We start from the raw sequence: 18,087 nt of genomic DNA, 5'->3' as shown, positions 1-18,087 counted from the left end.
GTCATCGATAACCGTTTCTAGCACGGAGGTCATAAATGCGAAATGTCCTGCCCTCTTAGCAATGGGGAAAAAATCATCGAGAATAACCAGATGGATAGCCCACGCTATGTTTGCAGTTAGAAGGTGTAACGGAACTTGTTCTAGTCCTCTTTAGCCTACTACACGTTGCAAGGTCGATCTAATGGATTTTACAAGCACTCTCTATTCGATCATAAGGACGCTAACGATGTTTATTTTAACACAACGCAGTTTTATGTAAAATAAGAGTGACGTATTAAAATATCTTTAGTAATGATTGCATTTATTCTCTTGTAAAATTATTCACATAACAGTGATTACGATCACAACTGTTGGCTCTTTGTGATCAGGACAATTTAAAACTAACACACATAGCTGTATCTTAATATTAAATAGTAAATGAATAATCATCGATGTGACCAATTTTAGTGCATGATAAGTATTATCCATTAGGTAGACAGAGCGCACTGTCATCACTAAGTGATATACCGTTCCGAGATGTCCTGAATTTACGTGCTTTTTTAATTATTAATATAGAGAGCTATTATAGTTGCCTATGTGTCATGGAAATAATTTTCTTGAATTTTTCAAAGCATCTTTTAAAATTTTATATCTCTTTTTATAAGTAGAAAAGAAGGTAGTAATATGAACCTTTTTCCATGTACTTTTTGTACAATAATTTTACTAATAATTAATATTTTAAATCGAAAACTTGATGCGTGGATTACATTCGTTAATGTATTTAATGAATTTTAGAACAAAGAAAAAATATGTATTGCTTAGGCTGTTATCTATAAAAACGTGATAACACTGCATAATAGTTTGAAAAAGAACAGGGAAAAAATAGATTTTAAAAATGTATTTTAAAATATATTATTTTGTTATAAAATTATATGTTTAATCAAAGTAAAGAGAAAATATTGCAGAATGTATGTACTTATATAAATTCTCTCTCATATAGATTATACTATTAAAAATCTATAATGCATGTAATATAAACTATATTTACAGATATTAGCAGTAAACAGAAAAAAACTACAATAAACATATTTAATAACTTCTTTAGTATAAAAGAGAGTATTATTAAGCCTGTTGAGATATCAGTACGTTTCAGAGGTTATTTTAGCAAAATTCCGTTCTTTCGTTTAACTTGGTATACTTTTAAATGTATATTTACAGCAAAAAAAAATTAAATAAAAAGGAAACACTCAAATGTACATATATTCACTTAATAATTAAAAAATGAGAAAGTGTGTAATTAAGTGTTGAAATATATATCTTGACAAAATTTTAAAGTGCTCATAAGTAAATGTCTTGTAACAAATGTCAGCTGTTGTATATACCATATTGATATATCAGCATCAATAAATGAGCTGCTAAATAGATAATTCCATAAGTAATTATTAGAATTCGTCACATAATAACGGAGATTACGAGTGGTCATAATCCATACAAGGCTGTAATACTACCTTCTCTTCTATACGTACAGAATATGTACAAAAAAAAACTTTATGTACAATAAAAAAATTCTTTGAAGAAGACATATTACATCAATAAAACACGTTCACGCTAAATGATAGAAAAACAAGAGGACTACTGGCTATAAATGAAGTAATTAGTTAACATTAAATGTTGTCGTAAAATTAGCCAAATCTTCCGCAATCCTTTTTTTATTCTTAACATTTCTCATCAGTATCTACGCACAATGAATATTGCAACATCGTCGAATTACCGATCATCACGGGAAGATGTTCGGTAGAAGATATTGCGTGCGTGGCCCGCGGGCGATCGCGCTTTCCATTCACACGGTCATTCACGGGGCCACAGCCGTGCGCGGATTATAGCGAAACGGCGGAGGATGATGCGAGAGAAGAGGGAACAACATTCTGCAGCATCGGCGGTGAAATTTCGGCAGGTGCACACCGACGAGAACGTGCGTGCACGCACACCTACGCACCGGGGAACGGCGCGTCCACGTGAAAGGCAGTGAACGGTAAAGAATCAGGTATTTAAATAAGGAACCGGATGGTCGATCCAGCGGGTGGCTCGGTAGAGGACGCCACGACTACCACTTAGCCCAGGCAGGTACCTGTCTGGCGACTACAAGCCGACTTGGAGAGAACTCGTTCTCGTCCTTCCACGGTTCTCGCCTTTCTCCCCTCTCCCTTCCCTCCGGCTCTCCCTTTTCCCCGTGGACGGCCCGACGGTTTCCCACTCCAGCTTTTGCTGTATGCCTGTGGTCCCAGGGCCCCGACTCCAGTCCCCACCCGGACCGCGAAACTGCATGAGTGAGTGTCAGCGGCACTCAGTACAGTTACTGACGTTCCGTGCTGTGAACGATCGCCGGTTGATCGTCGTCGTCGTCGTCGTCGTCGTCGTCGTCGTCATTGGCTTTAACCGAGTCTGAGTCGAGTGTGCAATCGCGATTTGCTATGCGCCGCTCTTGATACACATATGCAGTCCGTAAGTGGTCCTGCTGTCCTCTTCTCCGTGGTCCCGGACGACCCGGTCTCTCCCTCTCCTCCTCATCTCACGGACGATTTTCTCTTTCTCTTTTTGCGTGCCAGTCCCGTACGTTCCGCCGGTCTCTCTCTCTCTTTCACGCGCGGCAGGTAGTCCGCGATCTCGCATGGCCACAGGTGTGCGCAAGGTGCTAACGTTTTCTCGACGAGCGAAGCCGCCGGGGGCCTTACGTTGCTTACGGCCGGTCGACCTGATTCGTACGACGGCGCGATTCGACAGGCTTTCCCGTCGGCCTTGCGATGGGCCTGGAACGCGATCGGCGCAGTCACGGTCGATCGCCAGAATTTTCGGCAATTGCGCGAAGTGATCGGTGCTCGTCTAATTCGGAATTACGTGCGAGTCTTAATTGTGTGTAATCCTGGCATGCAAATTAACGAGTGAGATTTACATATTGGTCACAATCGGTGCAATGCGGTCTACCAAGATCGAATAGAGACCGCTCTAATTTCGTCGATACTCTTGAAGGTAATGGGAGCATCGGCGAAACTAATTAAAATCTACGATTCACAAGTAATTGGTTAAATAGATATATTAATACGTCATTTTGTTGATTAAACGTTTGTTAGTTAAACGTTTAAATTGGCAATATCGAAGAAACAATATTGGTTCAACGTTTCGATACGTGTACATTCCGCCGGCGAGCCATCGAACGTATTCCCTGGCATGATGAAAAGCGGGGTCCGTTCCAACGGCACTTGACTTTGATAGAGTATTATATTGTTCCAAATTGCAGTTGTTTCGGTCCACGGTTGCATTCGCGATGAATCCTTGCGAATCACGATAGGTACATCGATATTAAAACGCGTAGCAGTTTCAAAAGGTACTTTTATCCGAGCGATTAATGTTCTTCGACGTGAGTTTATAAATGTGAATTGATCGTACCAGAAGGCAAGCGCGTTATCATTTAATACGACTCGATCGTGATTCGAATCTTGTAATAATTAAAGAGGAGGTCACGAGAAAGGAAAGAGAAAGAGAAAGAGAGGGAGGGGAGGGGGAGGCTCGACTTAATCCTTGACTTTCGAAATTCCTTCGTCAAGGTGAAGCTTATCGAGTGAGCGACCGGTGAGTTTGTATGCACGTATGGATGAGACCGTCACGATGACCGTACCACCGCCACTGCCCGTGAAGACACATGCCCGGGATACGAGCCAGGCCGCGCGGCAGCAGACTGTGTCAATCCGGACCGTTTCCCCCTCCGTCACGCCGCCGCTCGCCACCGGGCCAGGGGCAACGGTATTCGTTGGAGTTAGCGCTCCTACCGCCGATTCCGCGACAGCCTGCAGGAGAAGAATCCCGGAAGTGCAAACGGCGAACGGCGGCTGCGAGGAGCGGAGCAACGTCGTCGAATCGTCGCGGCAGCAGCAGCAGCAGCAGCAGCGGTGGCAACAACAATCGCAGCATCAGCAGGCCGCGCACATAGTGAAGATCAAGATCAATCCGGATGGCGACAAGAACGGTAGGGTGATATCGACGGTACGGTTGACCCTGGACGAGAACGACCGGAATCGGGAGATTGAGAACGGTGCCGCGCGCGAACGTTCGGGCAAACGCGGTGACGGTGCGGTGGTGGTGAGTGCGACGAATCTGGTGAACGAGCGACACCGCGCGAGTGCCGGTGCCGGTGAGGGTTGTGTGAGGATCAGTGTCTTTAGCGGCGACTCGGCGGCTGGCTCCGACAATCGGGAGCGCAACAACAACAACAACAACAACAACAACAACAACAACAACAGCAGCAGCAGCGACGACGGCGATAAGCATAGTCAGGACAAGGACGGGGGCGACAACAGAGACATGGTGCACCGCGGTACCACGGAAACCCTGAACCCGTCGACCCTCGGCGGCCGTTCGAGTACCTGTTTCTACTACAACTCTTATCAGAGTCCGTTGAGCGGCATGGTCATGTCCAGCGGACAGTGCTCGCCCAGCGACACCCTGGACAGTGGCACTTGCAGCGACCTCGACGGGACGCCGCCGCCGCTGCCAAAGAAGAAGAACTCCAGCACGGTGATACTGTCCAGCGGCACGCACAACCGGACCGGCAGTCTTACCAGCAGCGGCGCCGAGGTCGACAGCGACGACAATGAGAGCAACATCAGCTGCGATTCCCTGAACGGTGCCGAGGTGAACGGCGACGCCGTGAATGAATACCGTGTGCACGGCACGTCGAAGGACGTTGAGGAAACGATGGGCGTCGTCGAGAAATTGGGCCGGATCGCGCTGGCGAACGGCGTTGATCGCGACGTGATCGTGGAATCGAACGGCGGCGTCCGTCACCAGGTCTCGATAACGGAACTCGGCTGCGCGCCACGCTCGCCGACGTCGTCGGCCAACGTTTCCCCGTCGCCGTCCGGAACGTCGTCCCTCTCGAAGGCCTCCTCGACGCCGCGGGTGAGGAGCCCCGATCCCGCGGTCGAGCAAAACGGCCAGTCGCCGGTAATTAAAGAGTGCACGTACGAGGAGAGGAAGCAACGGGAACAGGAGAGGATAGAACAGGAGTGCGTCGATACCAATCGGAAGCAATCGACCGGTCGCAAATATCTGTACGAGGACGACAGGTACTACAATTTCCACGTGAACGAGTTGCGCGATAATAATAAGAAGAACTCGAACGGCGTGCACGGGGTGGCTGAGAACGAGGAGTGTTTCGCCGGTTATAAAATCCACGACAAGGAAGCCATACGAAGTGCCAAAGGGACCGTGCGCGGTGTGAAGAATAGAGTACGAGCGGGCATCGCGACATTTTTGCAGTCGCCTACCTCCAAGGTATGAATCGTCAAAAATGTTAATTTTTAACTTCTAGCACAACTGTACGAGATTTAATTTCAAAGGGTGCAAATTAGTTAACGGCGTTATTGTATCAGTAAATTTTCACATACGCACGAAACACGATGAAAACGGGTCCGTGACCTTAATTTTATTTCAGGACTATCCATTCAGTAAATTAAATTATTAATTTAACTTCAAAGAGCGAACATCAGTTTTACTGCGTGTTTGTGTTTTACGCAGTTTTATACGGGGAAAAGAGAGAAATGTGATTTATTTCAGGGATACTAATTCAGTAAAAAGATAAATGTATTTCATTCTAAAGAGCATAATCAGTTTACAGAACAATATTCGTTTTCAAACAGAGATTAAAAGAACAGTGTAGTAAATTTTTCAATGAAGGTTGTCGGTGAAAATTAATTTAAAAAAATATATTAATAGGGTGTATATCGGTAAACAAATACGCTATAGAGAAAAGGGGACCTATTTTAAAAAAGTAACTATCTCGATAGGCAAATATTGCACAATAATTATAAATGGACAAAAATTTTGCAATAAACCGCCACAACAGATTTATCGGAATAAAGTTTTAAAACAAAATTCATCAAAGGTCTAAATTTAAGCGGTATTAATATTTTTTTATTGTTTATTTTTTTAATTAAAATTTTGTTATGTTAAATGTATAATATTTTACGTTGCAATATTTCTATGTAATAATCTGAAAATTGAATATTTTTGTATAAGTATGTACATAGATTAATTGTATTTCTAAATATTTTATAAATTAATTCGGCTAAAGTATTTTTCTCAACTATCGTGAACAATTTTTTAAAGATGGTTCGTTATATCGTCATAGTGTTTCCAAGATTCCGCAATTAATTACACAGTTATCAATATTTTATGTAAGGACAGAACGTCTATTTTTGTAAATATACCTACATAATTGTGGACTATAATTTTTACGATAATGCCATTGCATAATTTATTAAATATCTTATCGAGTAGTAATATTTTACTCATGGACTTGTATAACATTCCTCTTTGCGACCTCGCGTACTTAAAATATCGACCAATCGTCACGGCACTAGAGCCGAGCCCGGTAAACGACGGGTCGACTTATTATGCAAATCAGGTTCTCGCAGAGTACCTGAAGTGCGTATTGACGAGCGGGAATCGGTGTGGAGCAGCGACGACGGTGCAAGCCCGTCGCTCGAGTTGAACGCTCAAATCCGCGCGCATCAGCCTTGGATGTGCACTTGATTCGCATGGTCTACGGGTCGGCGCGAAGCGTTAGATTTACAGTTAGATAGCCGTAGCGTCCTCCATCACACGCTACTTTGGATCAGATGGATTGGTAACTATATCGCGCGTTCGTATTCGCATTCCGCACATGTCCTGCAAGACGCGGTGAGCATCCTATTAGAGTATAACATCTTCGTAAAGAAGCAAGTAATCCTTGATAATGATCGATTACGATCGAGACGTACGATTGGCATATTGACGCGTAATTGGTGACAGTTTGGAGGAAAAATTACAATTCCAATGTAAAATAAATATTTTGTTATTTTTTATTTTATTTTTTTTTTTTAAATAAAGATGGAAATTCCATCGGCAGTATTAACACAATTTGCGTAATTGTTTGCAAAGCTGCGATACTCGCTGTTGATACGAGAAAAGAAATGGACCGAGTGATTTATCTCCCGTTCTTTTTTTTCTCTCCCTCCCCTCCCCTCCCCCGCGCCGCGCGTTAAGATTTTACGACCAGTCTGAAATCACCCAAGGGACTCTCTTTCATACCTCTCTTTCGTACCTTTCATAAAATAAATGAAAGCGACGTCGATAAACAGGTTTCTTGACGTGCCCAGGCAGCACGGAGAGGACTGTGATGCCGCGATCTGCAGTGAATGATAATCTCCCCGCGCAACGTCCTTTGACAAATATTTACTATCGTCTTGTGACGTCGAACACGCTTAGTCGTCAACGATAATCGGCTTACCCGTGGCATATACGAAGCTTATTTGCCGTCTACCGGTTATTCGACGTATTTCGCATTAAATTCCTTTCGGTTCCCGGCGAGAAATCCCAATTATTAAGATCTCTCTCGTGAAATAGATTCGAGGCAAGCGGCATAATATTATACGTATATATTAGCGCGTCCTTATTGCCAAGTTTCCGGTGTTGCTATGCGAAACGTCGTGTACATACGCGACGTTCGTATCATCGATGCGGAACGGATCGACATAACGGTAGATTCGATAAAACGATATTACGGGAGCGTACCGAGAAATGCGACGTACGCAACGTACCTGAGAATCCTCGGCCGCGAGACACAAGCCACGCTACGACGTCTCCTCATGTTCCTCGTCTTGCCTCCTCGGTGCACGTATTCCCCTTTGTTATCGCGCACCCGCGCTGCCATCCATCTCTCTCTCTCTCTCTTTCTCTATGCTCGCGCGGCCTATTTCGCGAAATTACAGAGACCGAAGGGTACCTCGCTTGCACGCAAATGCGCTGGCAACGGCTGAGAAGTAATCCCGCACTTCCTCGCGGCTGAATCTACCTTTGAGTCTTCCACGCCTCGATTGCACTTTTCACGTGCAGTCCACCGCGAACGTGCGATTATTATCTCCGCTCCCCCATGAAAATCGACGCTCGCGACGCAAATGACGACATTTTAATGAGACGCGTTCTATGTTGCACGGCGATATAGAACTGGTGACTATTAATGCTGCCTTGAAATTTTTATTTTGTAATGTTAATCCGATTTTTCAGAAAATATTTAATATCTCGTATATCTTTATAATATCTAAATGTAAAAAGAAAAACGCGAAACAGAAAATAGTAATACAATAAAAACTTTGGAAACTTTTACGAGAAACTTTATTATTAGTCATTATAATGTGTGAGTTATATATTTCTTCTATCATATGTTTTTCAACTTTGATCTTTATTAGTGTATTGATCCAAGCCAAAAGAGGAATGTTTATGAGACTAAATTATTTAAAGAACTTTTGTTTTTTAAGAGAGAAATAAGATAGAGAAATAAAAATATGAATATATATTATTTTTACGTCTTAAATAAGTTTTGTTTAACAGCGATATTATATTGAAATTATAGATAAAGAGATATATAAATTTATTTTTATATAGATATTTATTCAAACTTAAATGCACCACTGCAAATATATAAATAGTTTGTATTAGTCGACATTTGAAATTGACAGTAAAGAAATTTAAAGCTAAATTTTGCGAGTGAAAAGTCAATCGTGATGGCTCATAAGTTTTACGTAGCGTAACGCGTTCTCTGGAAATAGTGACCGAGAATAACACTTGCACTTTCGGAATGTCGGCTTCAAGCTCGGATAACGACTTGATTGATCGCTATGGAACGCCACTGTATGCCGATAGATTTTTTATGTGGCCGATACATTAACCACGCAGTCGGGTAACCGCAATTTACGACATCGAAATGTCGTGCGTGATTTCACAGACTGCGCCACTGACCAGTGTAAGAAACTTGATTTCACATAAAAAAAAAAAGAAATTATGTAGGTATACGGAGACTTCGACCTGAAATCATAAATATCGCTCTGGGTAAATCACCATGCAGCGTGCCCTACATTCATCGTTTCTCACTTCCTCATTGCACACGAAGGCTTGAAGATTTATTTCGATATTCTGTGCATCTCGCCTATATAATATTAAGTCGCATTTTTATTTTCCGCTACAGTTGGTTTTGATATCTTAATCCATATAAACAAATCGGAAGCAATTTAATATAAGATACTTGAATCCAACAAAACGCTTCTAATTTATTTTATTATTTAAAATATTTATTTTTTTTACATAAAAATAGTTAACAAATTGGAATTAGACTCAGTCAGGAAGACCTCCAAAAAATAAAACCTAATTTTTCTTCTTACAAAAAGATGAAGCACGAGTGACAAACAGGAAAAAATTCCTAGCCAAAAGATGAAAAAGAAGACTACAACTTTTCCGAAAATTGAATGTAAATTTGATTTACGGCACGTTTATAGCAGATACCCGCTTTGTGACAATTTTCTCTTATTGCTTAACGCTTTCTCTGCATAATAGAATTCTTGTGGTTGGGGCAAACAATCAGAATTGCAAATGTCGGAATATGCGAAATTACTTCCTGGGAATACTTTGTTGTTTACTGCATCATAGTGTGGCGATCTTAAAATCTCGTGAATTTCGATTATGCTTTCACGATAAATGCCGTTTGATTATTATTACGATTTAGCTAGTTTCAAAGAGAAATAGCGCGCAATAGGAAATGATTCTATCGCATAATTAACAGCTCAAAGCTCAGTTTCAAGTACGGCGAAGTGCCTGATACAGTCGCTTCTGAAATTGGCGCGATAATTTCTTAGAACAAAATATGGAGTACCTATCTCATCGTATTGATTGAAATCCAGGAACTAATTTCAATCAGAATTGCTGAATAAAAGACGCATCATATATACATTGACAGGAATTGAGTTCGGAGAAAATAAATTTTAAAATATATCAAATAATATATATGAGTTGATTTTTGATGTTCGTTTGTGTATTCAATATAGTTCAGATTTTAAAAAAACGCTTTGTTCACTTATACAAATGTCAATAATTGCATACATATTTCGATCGTTACAAAATGTATATTTGCATATAATTTATTTTACTTTTGATTCTGTAACAATCTTTTAAATAACTTGCTCTCATAAGAAGCGACACATCTTGTGCGGCGCTATTTATAATTTATAATTTATTAATTATTTATAATTAACACTTAATGTTTTGTAACAAAATAATTTTCTATCAAGTTGATTATAGTACGTAGAATTGTATGCAGAAGAGTGCATGCCTTCCGCATTGATTATATGTCATTTCAAAAAGTAATTATATACTGCAGAGCGATATATGCAATTAAAACGTTGTACATTTAATGGCCAGATAATTTGTTTAGTAAGTAGTGATATACACGCCGTTTAGGAGAGCGGTTTTACTGTCGGCGTATTTAATTAAAGAATCTTCATAAAGCCCTAATTGATAGTGCCGCTAAATAATTAAGTTAAATCCGGGAATATTATTTTCACGTAGAATTTAATGAAATTGTAATAGAAATTAAATAGCAATTCAGACGTCAGCGGTACAAAAGGACGTAGTTTATGAATTTTTGATAAAGTGCGACTGCGCGTATTTGAGAAATCGGTTTGATATATTTATGCTTATCAACTTTTTAAATAATAATTAAAACTTTCTTCTCCTAGAAGAAAACTAGCCATTATCTTTGCTCGCACTCGCGCACACATTTTATCAGTGCGTACCTAGTTATATAATTGCTCGTTTTGTTACACGTAATAACATATAAAAGAGTTTTGGGCGCATTCAACCGATAATATCGGCCTGCCGGAATTTCTCGGAATATATACTTTCTCGAGAAAGTGGAACGGCACTAAATTAACAGTAATTCGCAAAATGAAAGAGCAAATTGTTCTCGAAACTGCCAATTTATTTCCTTTTTCGTAATATAGTTCAATAACGTGTTTCCGTCAAACTCTCCAACGTCGTCACATTCGAAAACCCGACGTTGTCTTACCCCGATCAAACAGATATAGCTTCATTGCTTCCCTGCTTTATGCGCGCGGTATCGATTGTACGTGACCACGCATGCAGATCGCAAGCTAAGTAGCATTACTCTTGTTTAGCATTATCTACTAAATTTTCATGAAGCTGATCCACACGTGTGTACACGCAACCCAGTTCTACGTGTCTTGGCGACCGGCCGTGTGTATGAAGAAGGTGAAATGACCGACGATAAACGCCGGCCGCAGATACGACCTACTTCACCCGTATCCCTGCCTCCGCGGGCCAAACTTTCTTTCTTTTTCATTACGCGAAAATTATGTTCGCGGAATCACGATTGTACTGATTGGGCTTCATCTGTTTCTCAATTATAACCGTACATACGCGGCTTCGTACGGGCTACGTCGTCTATAACGAATTGATTTTCGCTGTACGATACGTCGGTCAAATATTAAATTGATGGACTTCGCGAAATTAATAGACTCCGTCCTTCTCACGTGCCGTTCATTGAAAGACCGCGGGGTCTCATTTCGCTGAGCGATAATAGCCTTTCGAAATCTGCAATCTTTCTTTATGTAAATACACTTTCGCATTTCTATCATTCGGAAAGTTCCAACGGCCACGTAAATGACTTATGTAAGTACATCTGAATTACTAATATCCCCGCACATTAGCTTTGCTAACAAAGCGATGCTGACGACACCGGATGACCAAGATCGCACGACCCACTTCGGCCGTCAATTTCCGCTTTTACGCAGCTGCCTTCTATTCCGCGTATTCAAGAGAGATGGATTCGCCGAGGTCTCTAATCGCCAGTGGCAGATGGCGGGAGGTCGACTTCATGAATTTCCCGGTTGAAGAAAACGCGCTAGGCATGTCCACGAGACAAATCGAGTGGGAAAAGAGAAAGCGGGTCAAAGAGGCCACCACGGCGATGGCTACATAGTAGTTTCAGCCTCTTCTTGGATTCGATTAAAGTTAGCATCCCTCATACTTTTTCGCATTTTTCCCGTCGTCCCTGTTGTCTCGTATTCCCTTTACGCTCTTGCATTCCTGCCCAACGCCTACGTATGTTTGAGCTTTTTGCAAAAGCTTTCCTCGGCCAGTATTTTATCGGAAACATCAAATCGTGCAGCGTGCGAGCATATCCTTTACTTAGTATCTTATTTTTAATTAGTTAATAATAGGACCCGCGATATTGTTGTGAAATTATTCCATGTGAGCAAGATACTGCAAATATTGAATATAGCGGATATTGAATTTACGAGTGAAATATTAAACAAGCACTTGCAACATATACAAGTAATCTCGTAATAATTTTATATTTTGTAACATGTAACGTAATAGCTGGCTCAATTAAAATTATTAATTAATCATAAATTTGAGATAGCGTATTATACGAGAAAGCTATTGGTGATATAATTAGCTAGTGTGTTAAATACAGGAAGCAGTTTATGTTTATATATATATATATATATATATATATATATATATATCTCAATAAATTTCACAAATAAAAAATTTACAAAATTAAATAATATTTATATAATATTTGTAATATAACTGTTATAAGATATAGTTACATTTTTATTTTTCCAGTTCAAAATAACTGATAAATTATTTTTGCAGAGAGTTTATTTCTCTAAAAATAATTTTTATTTTACAAGTAATTTAGAACAGGATTTCTTATTAACCATATGACTTGAACTACTTCGAGTGATTCGCTTCTCTTATGTTTTTGTCCAGCAAAGAACAGTAACAAAATGTATGTTCTTCATCAACAAACGTTATTCGATGCTCCGTAATTTGTAGTCAATGCACCGTTATCAAATGATGAAAGAGCACAGGTGTACATTTGCATATAGCGTGTCCGTACGCGTGACACAAGTAACCCAAAATTTGGAGAATCTCTGATCGAAAAACCGGTCTGGCAGATCTATAACGGAAACCACAATATTCCAAAAATTATAACGGGATTTGCATGCTATTGACATTCGAAACAATCTAGATGAACATAAATGTGTCATATTGTCTCACAATCTGATGTGTCACCTTGACCTCGGCACACGTTAATATTATAAAGTTATATATTATATTTTTTACTTGGAAATAGAAGACAATAATGCACGGTATGTCAAACTGTAAAGAAAAAAAAGAGCGTCCCCATTTCTCTAGCACAGAAAATTTCCAATCCCGCACTTTCAATCTTCTACAAAATGCGCGAGCAAAATTCGTTTCCTATTTGCCTTTTACAATAATTCTCGAACCGCGAAGGCACGGATTCTACATTTAATTAATTAAAAGTCACGCGAATGTAATCCATGTGTACTTTGTATATACCATATATTACACATCGATTACTACAGATAACAACAGTAGCTATATTTTCATCAATTTTACGCACTTGTTTGCAAGATAATATAATTTTTGTGATAAAATGTTATACGTTCAAGAAAATATCTTCTATGATACTTTATCATCCATTAAGGTTTTGTATTTTAATAAATGATCAGCAAGTTCTATAATCATTAGTCTCAGTCGTGTCATTGCAAAGACCTTTATTGACACTGAAATTTTTAATCAGCCTAATGGTACAACCCGATTTTAAACATAATTCATAAAGAGGAAAAAACAATGGAGATTTAAATATTCTGGTAATTAAACTTTGCCAATGTCATTATCATTACTACAATTTTCAATACTATTTATACTTGTATAAATTATTCTTCAGATATAATAATTCAGATATAATAATTTGGCAAATTGTTTATTAATTTCCTCTCATCATCAATCTTTTTTATAGAAAGTATCGCACATTTTTTATTAAATTCTTTTTTTAGTAAAAATAAATATTATCTTGTATATTTTCTACAATATCGATATATTAATAAATACAATACAATAATCCGGAAGTGATGTGTTACCATAGCGTCAAGAAAGATCCGCGGTAATGTTATTTTGGATTATCGTAAGTACTTTTCGCAATATCTGTGTTATACAGCAGTATTCCTGATGAGAATGTCGACATGATATTATGATGCTCCTTTCTAGTCATGAGATCGTTGACATTTCTGCGGCGGACGCGCGGTTGCAATCACGCATAAATAATTGAACGTATTTATGAAAGTGCACTTTCTTCTTCGGGATTCACACCTCGTTCTGATGGACACACACTTACCAACGCTTGCAAAGTGGTTGTTACTTCTCGATACAATCGTAATGCATTCTATTACCGAAGATGAGTAAGAAGCTGATTGCTCATCGTTGATTTCATAACGACAATGCTATTTAATGACGCATAATTAAGCTTTGCTATGCATCTCGAAATAGAAGCACGTATTAACTGAAGAATTTCCGTTTCCAGAGTGAGTAGTTGATAAACAGAAAGTGTATTTCTTTCTTTATATAGAATTATTTGAAATAAATATGTTCTTCACAGTACGTTTATTACAAATCGTGTTTTAACAAATTATTTTTGAATAACTATCAAATGGTTTTTTAAGATTATATTATCTATATAAATAAAAATGTAAAATGTTTGTTACTCATCTAAGATCTTCGTAAGTTATTTACCGATTGCTTTGAAATTTTGACACAACGTTGCATTCGTAACCAGGAGTGTTCTTATGAGGTCTGATTATGAAAATACCATGTGTTTCAAAAATGATGGCCATAATTTAATTTTAAACAATATTTTTTTAATGTTATTTTTTTGTAATTTTAACCCGGGAGAGACTGGGAGAAACGGAAAGAGACCGAGAGAGACGGGGAGAGACGGGGAGAGACCGGGAGAGACGGGGAGAGACGGGTAGAGATGGGGAGAGACGGGGAGAGACGGGGAAAGACCGGGAGAGACAGGGAGAGACCGGGAGAGACGAGTAGAGATAGGGAGAGACGGGTAGAGACGGGGAGAGACCGGAAGAGACGGAGAAAAACGGGGAGAGACCGGGAGAGACGGGGAGAGACCGGGAGAGACCGAGAGAGACGGAGAGAGACGGGGAGAGACGGGAGAGACCGGGAGAGACGGGTAGAGACCGGGAGAGACCGGAAGAGACCGGGAGAGACGGGGAGAGACCAGAAGTGACGGGGAGAGACGGGAGAGACCAGGAGAGGCGAAGAATGTTTCTATTGTGTTTAAATTAAGGTAATCAGAAAAATAAAGATGGCTTTTATTTTATTGAAAAAAAGAAACTTATTTAAAACAGTCTTTTGAGTGGATTTCTAAATCCATGGCAGCTTTTAGAAAAAAAAGTTAGAAGTACGTGAATAAATAAATATTAGATTTATTAAAGATAAATAAATGCTTATTCAAAAATAAAATAAAAAGAGCAACAGTAAAGCAAGGCTCTTGAAAGTTAAACAACGAAAGCAAAGGAATTTTGAAAAAAACGTAGCATAAGAATAGAGAGCCACAGCAACGCGTGGCAGGGCATAGCTAGTTTATAATATAATCTTATTATTTATAATATAATATAATTATAATATTAATTATAAAATAATTATTATACTAAAATTTATAGTATATTTTATATAAAATTTGTTTTGTAATTGCTTCAATTTGCAAGAGAATTTGCTTGGTGAGAGAAACACAACTAAGATATAAATTTAATGTACAAGTTAACGAGATATTAATAATAAAATTTATATAAAATTATCCAAGAAGTAGTAAGAAATTGATTTGGATTTATTTAATTAATACGGAAATTGCAGGTGTTTATTTTCCTACGTTGAACGTGGAATTGTAATGAATGAAAGGTTTTAATTTCAATGTAATCAACTGTCAATCTAACTCGAGATTAGGTTTCACGTTTATAAATGTTAATTAATCAAAAGATTCAAAGGGAATTATATGAATAATTTTGTTCTGTAAAATTAAAATAGATTACGTATTTCGAAAATGTAAAAATTGAATATAATAATAAACTTTGATGACGCTTGTAAAATAGCTGGTAACTTTACACTTAAACTCTTCAGATCATAGACATTTCACAAATTTGACATTAATTGAAGAGAAAATATTCATACCGTGCGAAAAGATACGGTGATAACAAACGAGCGATACACATTACGAACAAGTGGAATTCTTTTCGGAAAAATCACGGCAGACTTTCTCACGATATAGTATTCTGTATTTAAACGAGGTGAAGAGCGACGGGCTATTCCGAATGAATTTCCCCGCGATGCGTGATTGTTTCCGACGTGTTTACTTTCTGTTTGTATAATTATAATTGCTCGACTTTTAATTTTTAATGCCGGCGTGAGAAACGCGAAACGGCGCACTACCAGCATTTAGTTCCTAACTCGCGATTCTGCGGGCCAATTTGCGACCACAATTACTCGATGTATATGATCGAGCGAAACATGTGACGGTACTCCCGTGCAAAAAGAAACCCGTATGTAACCTCGCGTATGACAGTTCGCGCGGTTGACATTTCACTACATGAGGTAGGTCAAGAGGCGCAGTACGTTCCGCGCGGTGCAGCGAGAGGCATCTCGACCGGATGCGGCTGTCGAGCGAGAGAGACTCATCATCGCACGTCACAGGACCTCAGTGGGAAATGCACGTTAAATTACGTCACGCTCGCGTAGACCTTAAGAGAGGAACTCGGCAGAATGCATTCATCGGACGGCGGCGCATTTGCATCGATTATCCCGACAAAGGTCAGATCTCGCCTGATGCACGCGGTATTCGCAGATGCGGAACCGCCGCGCGAAACATGAGATGCTGAATCGCGGCATACAAACCCTCTCGCACCCCCTCAACGCAAGGAGCGATAAGATTTTCTCCTTTGTCACGTGCTGCCGTCACGTACATTCTGCCGGTCGGAGCCGCGTGACTTTTTCTTTTTTAATCATCTTGTGCCATCCGTTCGCGGAACTCGCCATTACGTAATGAAACTGGAGAAGAAAAGATACGGGGACGCCTAAGATAGAACGCGTACGTTTCAATCGTGACACCTTTTGCGTGCGCCGTAAGCACGCGGCGCGAAAGTGTTTGTCTTTCGCCGACAGGATCATATACCTCGGGGGGCCCGACGGCGATACGTCTAGGCGTGTTACAGGTGCATGCGCGCTTTCACCTCTTCGCACATTTGCCTTGAACAACAACGCTGAACATACCCGCCTCCGGTTATTGCGCCAATGTTGAACGCGACGTCCTCGCGCGCGAGCGTGCCGATCGCTCGTCTTGTGCAATCTCGCGGGGGTCCATCGCACGTGAGAACTCGAGGAGATCGCGCCGCGTCAGCTTGCCTCTATCTCTACGCTCCATACAGATCCCGTTATATCCCTTTCCGTTTACATCCCTTTCTCCCCGACTCCCGATCCCGTGCTCGAATCTCATTCTCGTACGGAGCGCGCCGTGAAAGTCGTATCGCGTACTTAGAGATCATTATTACAGAAATAGCGGCGGGCTTCCATTACGCCTCCCGCTCCCGGGAGGAATTGAATTCCACCGAACCGGCTTTGCCCATTGATTGAACCGATCGCAAATCGTTGGCCACTCACTGTCGTCATTATGCCCCTGGTTTAGCCGCAGATCTATCGATATTATCGACAATAAGTATATACCTACATTAGAACGATCGACCGTTGAATTCATCAGTGTGAGAAATCGCGTCTGCTGCAATTACCTGATCTGAAAAAGTGTTTACGTTGAACAGTCGGGGATATTAAACGGAGATGGGGGAAAAAATAAACGTCTCGTATCGCGTGTTTATATCGATATCGATGGGAGTTTGACGCCGCCGTGAGACTTCGTTAACTTAATTTCACGCTCGTTTAACCACCCTTCATAATGCATATTTCTAGTCCGTGATGCAGGTTGCCACGTGTCAACGAGCGGAGTTTTTGTTATCCAACCGTTTATCGGAAGAAGTCTTAACACTTCGCGGGCGAGAAGTTAATTTTGGTCGACAACGCGTAAATCCACCTGCCAAGAAAAGGGCTTTTAAAAAGCTTCATAATTTTTATACACTGAAAAAACGGTCGGTAGTAATAATTAAATCTAGATGGTAGTTGCTAAATTTTGGTGAAATAATTTCAATTAAATATTCAGTTAATATAAACAAATATTTAGTAAACGTTTAGTAATTGAGTAATTATATTATTAATACAGTTACTAAATATTACTATACATTTGGTTATATTAATCAAACATTTAATTTAAATTAGTTCGCCAAAGTTTGATTA

General features: G+C 40.0%; 1 protein-coding gene across 1 annotated transcript in view; it reads left to right on the top strand.

Annotated features, from left to right (window-relative positions):
- The first annotated feature begins 93 nt into the window (after positions 1-93).
- LOC105831030 (putative uncharacterized protein DDB_G0293878) overlaps positions 94-18,087 on the top strand; it is a 28,941-nt gene continuing 10,947 nt past the window's right edge. The window contains exons 1-2 of the mRNA XM_012670859.3: positions 94-2,481; positions 3,582-5,307. Of these exons, the coding sequence (XP_012526313.2) occupies positions 3,625-5,307 (1,683 nt within the window). The 5' untranslated portion in view covers positions 94-2,481; positions 3,582-3,624. The remainder of the gene's footprint in view (positions 2,482-3,581; positions 5,308-18,087) is intronic.

This window comes from Monomorium pharaonis, chromosome 1 (genome assembly GCF_013373865.1).
Source record: "Monomorium pharaonis isolate MP-MQ-018 chromosome 1, ASM1337386v2, whole genome shotgun sequence".
Lineage (NCBI taxonomy): Eukaryota > Metazoa > Arthropoda > Insecta > Hymenoptera > Formicidae > Monomorium > Monomorium pharaonis.
This window is presented reverse-complemented; position numbering and strand designations above follow the sequence as displayed.